This window comes from Mirounga leonina, unplaced genomic scaffold (genome assembly GCF_011800145.1).
Source record: "Mirounga leonina isolate KUSES-001 unplaced genomic scaffold, KU_Mleo_1.0 Mir_201, whole genome shotgun sequence".
NCBI lineage: Eukaryota > Metazoa > Chordata > Mammalia > Carnivora > Phocidae > Mirounga > Mirounga leonina.
Window position 1 is genome coordinate 3,153,019 of NW_023270504.1, and position 13,055 is coordinate 3,166,073.

The 13,055-nt window shown below is 36.5% G+C and overlaps 1 protein-coding gene across 5 annotated transcripts in view; it reads right to left on the reverse strand.

The window, feature by feature from the left end:
• Positions 1-7,721: 7,721 nt before the first annotated feature.
• FGD4 (FYVE, RhoGEF and PH domain containing 4) overlaps positions 7,722-13,055 on the reverse strand; it is a 135,440-nt gene continuing 130,106 nt past the window's right edge. For 4 of the 5 annotated variants that reach the window (XM_035027933.1, XM_035027934.1, XM_035027931.1 and 1 more), the window contains 2 exons: positions 10,939-11,079; positions 7,722-9,530 (listed from right to left, as the gene is read on the reverse strand). In XM_035027933.1, coding sequence (XP_034883824.1) covers positions 9,273-9,530; positions 10,939-11,079 — 399 coding nt within the window. In that variant the 3' untranslated portion in view covers positions 7,722-9,272. Of the gene's footprint in view, positions 9,531-9,998; positions 10,857-10,922; positions 11,080-13,055 lie in introns of those variants that run through there. The other variant, XM_035027932.1, reaches the window with a different exon arrangement.

The following is a 13,055-nucleotide window of genomic DNA, read 5'->3' on the forward strand; positions in this document are numbered from 1 at the left end:
AAGAGCAAAGCTGGGTGCATCACCATTCCAGACTTCAAGCTGTATTACAAAGCTGTAGTGATCAAAACAGTATGGTACTGACACAAAAATAAACACATAGATCATTGGAAGAGAATAGAAAATCCAGAAATGAACCCACAACTATGTGGTCAATTAATCTTCAACAAAGCAGGAAAGAATATCCAATGGGAAAAAGACAGTCTCTTCAACAAATGGTGTTGGGAAAACTGGACAGCCACATACAGAAGAATGAAACTGGCCCACTTTCTTACACTAAACAAAAATAAAGTCAAAATGGATGAAAGACCTAAATGTGAGACTTGAAGCCAGAAAAATCCTACAGAACACAGGCAATCCCTATTAAAATACCAACAATATTTTTTATAGAACTAGAATAATCCTAAAATCTGCATGGAACCACAAAAGACCTCAAATAGCAAAAGCAATCATGAGAAAGAACAAAGCTGGATGTATTACAATTCTAGACTTCAAACTATACTACAAAGTTGTAGTAAATAAAACAGTATGGTAGGGGCATAAAAACAAACACATAGATCAATGAAACAGAATAGAGAACTCAGAAAGAAAACTCATGTGTATATTGTCAATAAATTTATAACAACAGAACCAAAAACAGGGAAAGACAATCTCTTCAATAAATGGTGCTGGGAAAGCTGGACAGCCACATACAAAACAATTAAACTGGACCACTTACACCCTACACAAAAATAAACTCAAAATGGATTAGAGACCCATACCTGAGACCTGAAACCATAAAACTCCTAAAAGAAAACATAGGCAGTAAACTCATGGACATTAGCCTTAGCAGTATTTTTCTGGATATGTCTCCTCAGGCAAGGGAAACAAAAGCAAATATAAATAATTGGCACGACATCAAACTAATACATTTTTGCACAGTGAAAAAAAACCATCAAGAAAACAAAGAGGCAACTTACAAGATGGGAGACAATATTTGCAAAGGTATATCGGATAAGGGGTTAATACCCAAAATATATAAAGAAAACACACAAAAAACCCCCAAATAATCTGATTATAAAATGGGCAGAATACCTAAAAAGGTATTTTTCTAACCAAGAAAGAAGACTTTCTTTCTAAAGAAGACATACGGATGGCTGACAGACACATGGAAAGGTGCTCAACATCACTGATCATCAGGGAAATGCAAATCAAAACCACAATGAGGTATCACTTTACACAGAATGATTGTTATCAAAAAGACAAGAAATAACAAGTCTTGGCAAGGATGGAGAAAGGGGAACCTTCATGCACAGTTGGTGGGAATGTAAATTGGTGCAGCCACTTTAGAAAACAGTATAGAGTTTCCTCACAAAATTAAAAATAGAAATACCAGGGCGCCTGGGTGGCTCAGTTTGTTAAGTGACTGCCTTCGGCTCAGGTCATGATCCTGGAGTCCCTGGATCGAGTCCCTGCATCGGGCTCCCTGCTCGGCGGGGAGTCTGCTTCTCCCTCTGACCCTTCCCCCTCTCATGCTCTATCTCATTCTCTCTGTCAAATAAATAAATAAAATCTTAAAAAAAAAAAAAAAAAAGAAATACCACACCACCCATTAATATTATTTTTGGGTATTTACCTAAAGAAAAATAAAACAACAATTCAAAAAGATGTGGCTTTTGTTTACTGCAGCATTATTTACAATAGCCAAGATATGGAAGCAACCTAAGTGTCCATCGATAAAGATGTGGTATATATAAATACAACAGAATGTATTCTTCCATAAAAAAGAATAATCCTTGGGGTGCCTGGGTGGCTCAGTCAGTTAGGCCTCTGACTACTGATTTCAGCTCAGGTCATGATCTCAGGGTCATGAGATGGAGCCCCGCTCCAGACTCAGTGAGGAGTCTGCTTGAGATTCTCACTTCCTCTCCCTTTGCCCTCCCCCCACATGCACTCTTATCTCTCTCTCTCAAATAATAAATCTTAAAAAAAAATAAATCTTGCCATTTGCGACATGGATAGATCTAGAGGGTATTATGTGAAGTAAATCAGACAAAGAAACACAAATACTATATGATTTCACTTATATGTGGAATCTAAAAAACAAATGAACAAAAAATCTCAGAGAACCTGTGGTTGCCAGAGGGGAAGAGGGATGTGAGCAGTATGTGAAGGGGATTAAAATATAACAAAGTTCCAGTTACAAAAATAAGTCACAGGGATGAAATGTACAGCATAGGGAATATAGCCAATAATAATATAATAACTTTGTATAGTGATAGATGGTAACTACACTTATCCTGGTGAACATTTTGTAATATATATCATTGTTGAATCATTATATTGTAAACCTGAAAGCAATATTGTCAACTATAGTTCAGTTGAAAATAAAATATTATGTGCTGAATGCCTCATATGGACCAGGCAATATACTAAAATATCATCTAAGTCCCACAATGTTTCAAGGAAGAGTGTCTAAAGTCACAAAAAGTGTCAGAGTCAGGGACTTCTAGCCAGTTGTCTATGACAAAGTCCTTCTCAGTATAAGCTGCTACTCCAAAGAATGGTTTGAAGAATATCAACATTACCTGAGACCCTGTTAGAACTGTCACATCACAGACATGCTAAATCAGAATCTGCATTTTAACAAGATCCCTGCATGATTCCTATGTACCTTAGTTGGAAAAGCTCTGAATTATGCCACATTGGCTCTCTCCACCATATTTCTACTCTGGTATAAGGTGGACTCAAACATGTATATTGATAAGCCAAGGACAACTTTTAATTTTAAGAAATTCTTCAGCTGATGCTAATTGCTTTTTTTTTTTTTTAAGATTTTATTTATTCATGAGAGACAGAGAGAGAGAGAGAGGGAGAGGGAGAAGCAGACTCCCTGCTGATCAGGGAGCCCGATGTGGGCTCAATCCTAGGAGCACAGGATCATGACCTGAGCCAAAGGCAGACACTTAACTGACTGAGCCACCCAGGCATCCTGCTAATTGCTTTTAAGAACCAATTGATAAATTAATTCTTTGAGACCCAAACAAGGCTTTTGATTTCTAAAAAGGATTATGTCTGGAAATATTTTCTCTCTTAAATCATACTGTTCACACATTCCTTTCTGGGATATCTTTTATGTTTTAAATCGAAAGCCAATAAGGTAACTGTATGAAACCCAGGGAAGTATTCCATGAAATACTACTTACCTGTATAGTGTTTTGTAGTCACCAAGTGTGTTTTTCATATTTCTTGGAATGACTCTAAGAGTTTATCATTGGGACTCAGGTAAATCGTCTAAGGTCACATAATAGGTAATAGCAGGACTAAGACTCAAATGTGGTTCTTTGCCATTTCCATGTCTGTTTCACCACATAAGACTGAACAATGCAGGCAAGCACCATAAACTATGTAGTAAAGCAGTCATTTCTCAGAAAACAGCAGCACTGTTTTCGCAGCTCCCGCAGATCTAACCCTGGAGTTATCACAGGGAGAAGTCCCCAGTTCTACACCTGGGGAACCCTGGCTTCCATCGCTGCTTTATTCTTGAAAGACTTCCACAGGTTTTGGGGGGGATGGGAGGTGGGAAGGAGCATCGGCACTCTACTGGAGTAACTTTTCTCTGAGACCACCAAAATCATTGTGAACATCTACAGTCCTAGCTGAAATAACATGTAAGTCTTTATAATTCATTTAAGGATGTATTTATTTACAAGATACAAATGCTTAATATTTAATAGGAATTAAAGTGCTTAATTTTACAATGTTTCCAATTCTATGCCTTTATGACCAAATATACATATGTTACACAATATATACACTATATGCAAATATTACATTCATATAGCTAGAAAAGAATTACTTTTTGTGTATACTTTTTCACACTGGCGTTAACTCTAAAATTCTGGTAACATACTTTTTCAAACTGATCAGTCAACAATTCCAAAACCCAGATAACACTTATTCAAAAATATCAGTCAATTGTCACTCACAAAATAAAATGCTAGTTTGGTTAAAAAAAAAAAAGTTTTATATACAGACATGATTGCTAATGAATGGAGACCCCCTCAGGTGATACATTCCAACATCCACATAATATGTAATATATAATGCAATTCTGTTATCATAATGGTCCCCAAGACTACTGTGTTCCTTACCAAACCGATATATATATGTATATATATCTCACTCTATGTATTTGGTATTCACTTATTAAAATATGCTACAATGAGATTTCTTGATTTAATTTCTCACTAAACGTACCATAACAAATTTTAGGAAGAAGTATACCATCATGTAACTCCCAGTGACCCCAATGATTTAAAAACTATCTTGTAGAAGCCATGTGCTAGTTCATCTCAAAACACAGAAAAGACACAGCATTCTGCCAAATGCTCAGTCCAAAAAGTGGAAAAACCATGATTGACTTTAGAGGATTTTTTTACCTCAGTAAACAGTGTAGAAAATGGCCCATAGGTTGAAAGTATTTTAAGCCTAAAGGAAAAAGTAACTAATGGAGAAAGGCCTAGGTGCAACAGATCCCATCAGTACGCAATTACAAAGATTTCTATTTTATAGTTCATATCCCTTCTGCTGTGTAAGTATTTTTCTCTTGTCTTAACATAACTTGCTCTGATCTGGTGATCAGCAGTCTCTTTCTGTCCACCTCTCTGTTCACTCTTATTTCAGTTCCTAATTTTTTATTCCTCTTTACTGTATCAGTAAAGAAAGTAATCTCATGAAAACATGTTTATGGGGCACACATAAGAATGAATTGTACTAAAAATCCACGTAAATAATTTATGTTAAAATATTTAAGTTAAAAAGAACAGTTTCTATAAAAATGTCATTCCTATGGAAAAACAGAATTGGAAATCAACAATGTTTTTACATATATACATATATGCATAAATTCACAGAAAGGGTTTTAAAAGTGTATCTAGTGGTCTTTATATATCATACTCATTTTCTAAATCTGAAGAATCTATAGTAGATAGTAATATGAAAATAAAAAGCAATTTGATTCTACTAAAATTGGATGAGAATGAAGAAGTAACACGATCCACTATTGGTGTCAATACAGTTCTAGAGAATAAGAACTGGTTAGCCACAGTTTTTATATTAATACATTCTTGAAGAATACAAAATTGAAGAATGAAAACATTAAGACATTCTTGTCTTTTGAATTAATTTTAGCTTATAAATACCATGTGCTTAATCTTAGACCCGCTAACACGAACATCGTATGATGTAGGAAATTTAATTAATCTTTTATTCTGCATTATAGCAAGGATACCTGCAAAAAATAAGACCTTTGTTCCTTAGAAGCTTATTTGCTCCTGTTGGTGCCTTTTCCTCTGGATATATCTAGTCCAGAAAGATCATTATTAGAGTCATCGCAGACAATATTCTCAAAATAAGAACTTAAGGCTTTAAATATAATCAGAAATGGGATCTAAAATTTGAAAGAAAAAAAAACACCTACCTTGTTTCCACAAAGTAGACAAGAAAAAGTAAAACAGAATTGTGAACTCACAGAAGTTTTTAGAAGGCATCAATGAATCTTTAACAACCCTGCAGTACAATGAAGTTTGTAGTTTATATACTTATGACTACGACAAGTACTCTTTTAAAAAATCCAAATGTGTATTTATATATGGGGACAGGGCACATTTAAAAGGTTAGTTCTTATAAAAAGTTTAGTAATTTTTTAGGTTGGAGTATTTGTTTTTTAATTGGGGTAGGTCACCCAATGAAGGTAAGTACACCAACCTGTATGTGGTATTAAACTTCATGGAAAATGAAATGTAGCTTGATAAAGTAGTGCAGATGTGCTTAAATCTCTCACCCTCCATACCCTTTGCTAAAGGAAAAATGCTTTTGACGGTTATTTGAATCCAAGGAATAATGCCCCCCCTTCCCTTCCCTATACTCAGCAATTTGAGTTATAGTATCATTTCTAAAAGTAATTCTCTATATCCTTGTGGCGAGGGGCATTCATATTAAAATTTCAGTATAAAAACATACCCTGAAGAATTTTATTGCTTGCATACATGATGGCATTGTAGATGCCATTATTACAAAAGTGGCTGGTGGCATTTTTCATTATTGAGTCCCACTTAAAACCTGGAGCTAAGTCTGCACTACATTTCATACTTAATATACCAAATGGTAGACTTTCAGTAAAAGCAAAATTTAAGTTTAAAAAACTGGAATGTTTTGTAATGAATAGCAGTTTTTATCAAAGAAATATTTTTTAAGTTTGGAGAAAGGACACTTTAAAAAGGACTTGGAAAGCACCAAATTAGGGAAAATGAAGAATAAAGCCTATATGGAATGTTGGTTCTAAGAGGAAAGCAATCACAATTGGTTTTTTTTATGTGCAATTTGTCGTGACTGCTCAGGTGTCTCGGAAACCAAGACATGCGACGGTTCTTGAAACCAATCACACTTTGACGTCTTTTGGTTTAGCTGGATGTTTACTAAATGCCTGCCTAAGAGTATTCCCTTGCCTTTCTCCAAGTAAAAGCATTAGTGATTCTTTATGAGAAACACAGGTAAGGTTGCCTCAATGCTTCTCTTTGTGCTTGAATAAAGAACACGGGGTGGACCATGAAAGATGGTAACTGGATAACCAGAAATTCTCTTCTAGTACTATTATTTCTAATTTTTTTGAAAAATTGAAGAGCCTGACAATATTCTTTTTACGTATTCTTTTGATAATCTCAATTAAATAACATTGATATTTATTGAGCCAAAACTTGAGTGTATCCATGTTACTCCCATTGCAGGAGAACAATTTATGATCGGCAGAGTGAAGTCTCCTCACGGTTCAAAATAGTTTTCAAAAATAAGCTGGCCCATAAATCTTCTAAACTGGCCCTTACGTTTCCATTGCTCTATTCACAATTTACAAAAGTCATGTTCTCCTGATAATCATTCCACGTTTTTATTGCTTCTCTTTTTTGGAGATTAAGAATGCTAATGTATCATCTACAGCTATAGTGTAACTGTCTCAAAAGCCACCCTGAATACATATGTTGTACAGACACACACACCACCCCCCACATGGTTGGCAACTAGAAAAGAGAAGTAATCTAACATTTCTTTCAGTCTGTCCCTGATTTGATAGGGCCTAAGAAGCTACGCCTTTATCTCTTTCTGATTCCAAATATTTGGTTTAATATTAATGATCATGGGGGCGCCTGGGTGGCTCAGTCGTTAAGCGCCTGCCTTTGGCTCAGGTCATGATCCCAGAATCCTGGGATCGAGCCCCGCATCGGGCTCTCTGCTCAGCGGGAAGCCTGCTTCTCCCTCTCCCACTCCCCCTGCTTGTGTTCCCTCTCTCGCTGTGTCTCCGTCAAATAAAGAAATAAAATCTTAAAAAAAAAAAAAAAAAAAAAAAGATCATGGCTGGCATTCCTTTATATTATAGAGGAGGGCAATCTAATTGTGTCAGCCATAATTAGTTTACCTTCTCCTTTGGAGTGGGGAGAAGGAGGAGAGTCTTGAAATATTTCTTAAAACGACAGGCCTGAATAAATGTGTGGGCTGTCTCAAACTCTGAGTGAATCCATTCTACACTTAAGGTATAATTATATTCTCAAAGGCCCAGATAGTAGGGTCGTTCTTGGGGATTTCTAGATTTCTAGCAGACTTAGGCATTTAAAAGTGATAATGTTTGGGGCATAACAGGGTAAATGGGGAAAAAAACTAGTTTGAGAAAAAGAGTAAGTTAAATAGCCAACTTAATGTGAGATTTTAATCACAACCACAATATAATGAAGAGCAGCCTTTGTGACAAGAAATCATGTTTTGACTATTAAAAATTCCCCAGACGACAGGGGGGAAAATGCTCAGAGTCTCTTCAAACATCTTGTACCTCCCAAACCTGCCATTAAAATATTGCTTTCATTATTGTTTTCCCCTCCTCTTCTTCACTGAGGTGGTTTAAAGAGTTGAACATAAACTTCCTCTAATATCTATATATCTGCCCCTCAAACACAGGTTATCACATATGAATTTCATTTCCCCTCTGACAAAGGAATAGGCCCACAGTTATCTTAAGTGTTAATTATATATAGTCCTCATTTAACCATGCTGAACGGTCTTATGGGAAAGAAAAACATCACAATAAATGTAGTTTCCATATGTCCCAGTTCTGTATAAAGTCAGGTATCTTGTACAGTTTAGGTTTCTGTGAACATTTTTGCACATGCTGATGTTAACTGCTGCAACAATTGCAGGATTGTGAAAGGTAAAATAACCTGTGTGACTTTGACCATCCTAGTGGCCAAAGTGTATTATTATCTCAAAATAATCAAGACTGAAGCATTAATTAAACCCTCATTATAAATTTAAATAGGTATTATTAGCACCTTCAAAGAGAGGCACTGTTTTAAATAGGCACAGAACAAAAAAATAGTACTTTAAAAATACTGTTGGAACTAATATATCCCATGCCACATAAATTACTGCTTTTTCTTATTATAAAAATATCAATACCCTTAGATGTCAATCAGTTAAACATAAATCACCAAAAACATTTCTGAAGTTTAGAACATTGTTCAATTCCAAGATAAAACATGCTTTATATTTAAAAAATAAATTAGAGACAAATATGAACCTAAAGCTGAAGAGAAAAGCATGTATAATATAATTATATTCATATTTAATACTTTATACACATAGTTGCTATATTCTTGAGATATTTTCTTCTTAGGAATATTTCTACAAAAACAAGTATTATCTTTTCTTAATAAGTTGAAAGTTTGAACACCAACAACTTGTCCTGTTTTAAAAGAACATACATTATTTATGTAGCTTGAGCTTTATAAACTAAATTAAATAAGTTAATACAATAGCCTAAACTGTCCCTGTTTTTTTTTTTTTTTTTTTACCATGGATTTATTTTGGCAACATGGAGGTATATCTTTCAAACTGTTACAAGTCTTACCTGTGAGGGAGAAGACATGGAAGGACCTTAGATGGAAGTGGCCTATTCTAACCTGATAGTGATAGAATCCACTGATACCATTTTGTTCAAGACAAAAGTACATATGCAAGGAATAGCTCATTAAAAAATGCTCCATTTTCACATTATTTCAAACTTTTATCGGTAGAATGGCTCTGCACATCAGTTTCACTAAGAGTACAGAAACGTAGGAAAATAGTCCCCCAAAAGATGCATTTATGAGCCTATATTTTTCAACATAAAGTGCTAAGAGATGAATAAGGAGGGCTGGGAATGTCTTGAGCTGTAAATCTTGAGACCTCCACATCATGGATGGTCCTGGAGTTCAGCATTCTGATTTTTTCTTAGGTTCAGCATGATCATCCAAGGTGGTTGGAAGCTTGTTGGGACCGTCTGGTGTCTCACCTGTGACAGCTAAAAAGATGATTTTCAGCCACTTCTGTTTCAGTTCCTCACTGTCTGCAGCAAAGCTGTGCACAGACTTGGACTGGGTCAGTTTGAAACTGTGGGGCAGGTCTGCACTCTTTGGCAGATCGTCCACAACATAGCCGAGGAGTGGAATGGTCGCCTGGGCTCGGACATCCTAAGGAAAAAACATGGTACACAGGAACGTAAGATGTATTAGCTTGCTATCCGTGGCCCTTTGTGATCTGGCTCCCACTAAACCTCTTTCTGTACCACTGTTCCACACAGACTCGTGCTGTTAGCTCTCCGTGGACAGAGCCTGTGATCCAGTCCTTAGCAAACCGCCCAGACGTGAGGTCACTGAAAATGTAGGCTGAATGAATGAATGAATGAATGAGAGCAGACACCTAAATCAGCTAGGATTCACTGACCCTACATCCCACACCCTCTCTGTGAGGGAGTCCATTCAGCTCTTCATTCAGATGAAAAGGGGAAAGAATAATAGTTATCTTACTGTATAAAACCAGCAAATGTTAATGATGATTTGATTACCAAACACAGTTTTATTTGGTGATCCATTCATTCGTGCATCAATGTATGGACATGAAAAGGGTATAGGAAAAACAATGAAATAGAAGACAATATATACCTTGGTATTTTAAGTTTATTTTTTTAAAAGATTTTATTTATTTATTTGACAGACAGACAGAGCATGACAGAGCACGCACATGCACAGCAGGGGCAGAGGGAGAGGGAGAAGCATGCTCCCCACTGAGGAGGGAGCCTGACATGGGGCTAGATCCCAGGACCCTGGGATCATGACCTGAGCCAAAGGTAGATGCTTAACTGACTGAGCCAGCCAGGCACCCCTTAAGTTTATTTCTAAAATAAAATTTTACCTGCCCTTAATGTAGATATAGGCTAAAATACAACAGGTACATTTAAGATTTTATCTATTTCCAGGTGAACGCAGGTGTTTTTCAAGCACAACACAACCCACAGTGCCTGGTGCTGGCTAGAAGCTAAACCTGCATGTCTGTTGCTCCCATAGATTTAGCTCAGATCCATGCATACATGGTTCTCAAAAACTTGTTACTGGACAATGAAAATCTGAGGTTGACTTAAATTCCTTCCTCTCAAATTCCTTTTTTTTTCCGGTATCCATCCATTCAGGAAAAAAAACCCCAAACCTGTAGTAATTATTTCCCTTCATCAAACAGCCTCCTTCTCTTCCTTGCATCTCCCTCTGCTTCACCACTGCTTCCCATGCCCCTTCCTAATCCAACTCATCCTTTCTCAAATCACTGAATAGGAATAAGAGGAGGGGAGAAGGCACATGATGCACAGGATGAAGAAACTATGGGCTATATCTAAAAAAAAAAAACCAACAGTTAAAAAAATAAAAATCAGTTTAAATAAACTTGAATTTTAGTTACTAATTATTTTTCAATTGTAATGAAAGACAATGCAACTGTCTGAGCTCTCTCGTTCTGTTGAGGAGAAATGGAAGGATTTTGAGTTCAGTGTCTATTCGCCTCCCCCTGCCCCAGGACCTCCATCTCTTCAGAAAGATACAGTTTAGATACCTGGGGGGCACCGTACATGTACAGCACAAGAGGGTCTTGTTTGGGGATCACACACCAAGCTTTCTGCCAAGGTTTTGACTTTTCCATATAATGAAGAAAGCTGCACACTATGCTGTTTCCAGATACTTCTGCTGATTCAATCTAGAAAAATATAATGGAAAGAGAGTGAGCGAGAGAAAACACAAAATGAACCAGGTAGAGAAGTAATTCACCTTAAGGAAATATTCATAAAGTACAATATATTCACATAAAATGTCTCCTGGGAATGTCCAAAAAGGGTTCATTGGCAATGATTATTTAAATACTCATCCCTTTCATGAGCAAGGGAAAATATTTTTTAAAAGATTTTATTTATATTTTTGAGAGAGAGTGAGAGCAAGAGACAGAGAGCACACATGCACAAACAGGGTGAGGGGCAGAGGGAGAAGGAGACTCCCCACTGAGCAGGGAGCCCAATGCGGGGCTCGATCCCCGGGCCCTGGGATCATGACCTGAGCTGAAGGCAGATGTTAACTGACTGAGACACCCAGGTGTCCCACAAGGGAAAATATTTAAGTGAATTTTAATTCTTTGTATTACCAGACCTCAAATTTAAATAAAGTTAAACATTTACTGACTGCTTGCTATGCAGGTGCTTTTCTTAGTCCACTACGTGTATCATTTCATTTAATCCTCATACCAACACTAAGAAGATACCACTTTCATTATCTATGAGGTTCAGAGATGAAGTAACTTTCCCAGAGCACACATTTAGGAACCTGCGAGCTAGGCATTTGGGTCTGGATCCAGAGCCTGACCTTTTAACCACAATCCTGTACCAGCTTCAACTGCGTAACAGTGCAATAGCAAAAAGGCAAATACTGACCAGCTATCTTTGTCCTGGAACCTGAGATAATTTAAAAGTTTTTAAAATGGCAACAGCTACTTTCCAGACCCATTTACAGTTTTCTGCTTTGTCTCCTGATATATATATCTCTGGTTAAAAAGGGAATAAAACCATTTGATTAAATGATAGATTTTATTATACACATTATGGGAAGCGAGTGGTTTCCTTCTATTTTCAATTGCTCTAATCCTTAGGGTAGTGCTACTCAATGCCATCCACCAAATAGTGCTGGTTCAGGCTCTTTTGCTACCCATTCAAGATAAAGCTCAGAAAGTAAGAGTAAGCACTTAGAAACTTTTAGAGCAATTGGACTTTGTGATGACATGCAAGCAACGTGATTATGTTACAAAAATATTGAGCTGTGGTGGTTTGGAAATAAAACTGGCCCTTCATCACAGATCGTTTAAGAAGCACTGGCTGGCAAACTAGGGCCCACCAGCCCACCACCTGTTTTTGTATGGCCTATGAGCTAAGAATAGTTCTTATAGATGAACATTTAAAATCAATTTGATGACAGTGAACACTAACTCTGGACTCCAATTAAATAAATTGCTACCTCCCCTACCCACAAAGAATTCCAGTCTTATTGCCATATCATAAAATATTATACTAAGTTATTACTCAATTTTGAATTTTTCTAAAAAACTGTGAAAATGTTTTCTTTCTTGTTTAGAAGTAATATTCTCAGTTTTTTCTCTTGGCCTGCAAAGACTAAAATAGTTTCTCTCAGAAACTTCTACCGGAAAAGTTTGTTGACTTCTGGTCTAAAGCACATAACAAACTCGTTGGCATGAAGCCAGTTTCAAATATGTGTGTATTTGTGTGTGCAGGTGCACATATATATATTATCTTCTACTGATGGACCTCACATGATATATTTATTTGATTAAATATGTTAACCTGGTAACTTGTCCCCCAAGTATAGGCTTTTTGAGAAACTATCTAGAGTTTTTTTTTTTAATTTCATAGATACAGCCTGAAATTCATCCCTTAACACAAGTTATCTGACTCACTGTATTATGCCAGTTTTGTCAGTTATTGTGTTTAAGTCTTGAGGCCAATGCAATGTGCCTCCACCTTGCCTGCCAGAGAAAGCCCCATTTTGGTCTGCCTACAAGCAACATCTGTACCCTAGAAGAATTCAGAGTTATACTTTTAGCTTGTCAGCCTATACTTTAACTTTCAATGGACACTCAAGTTTAGGATTCTTTTTCAGTTAACAGAAATGACC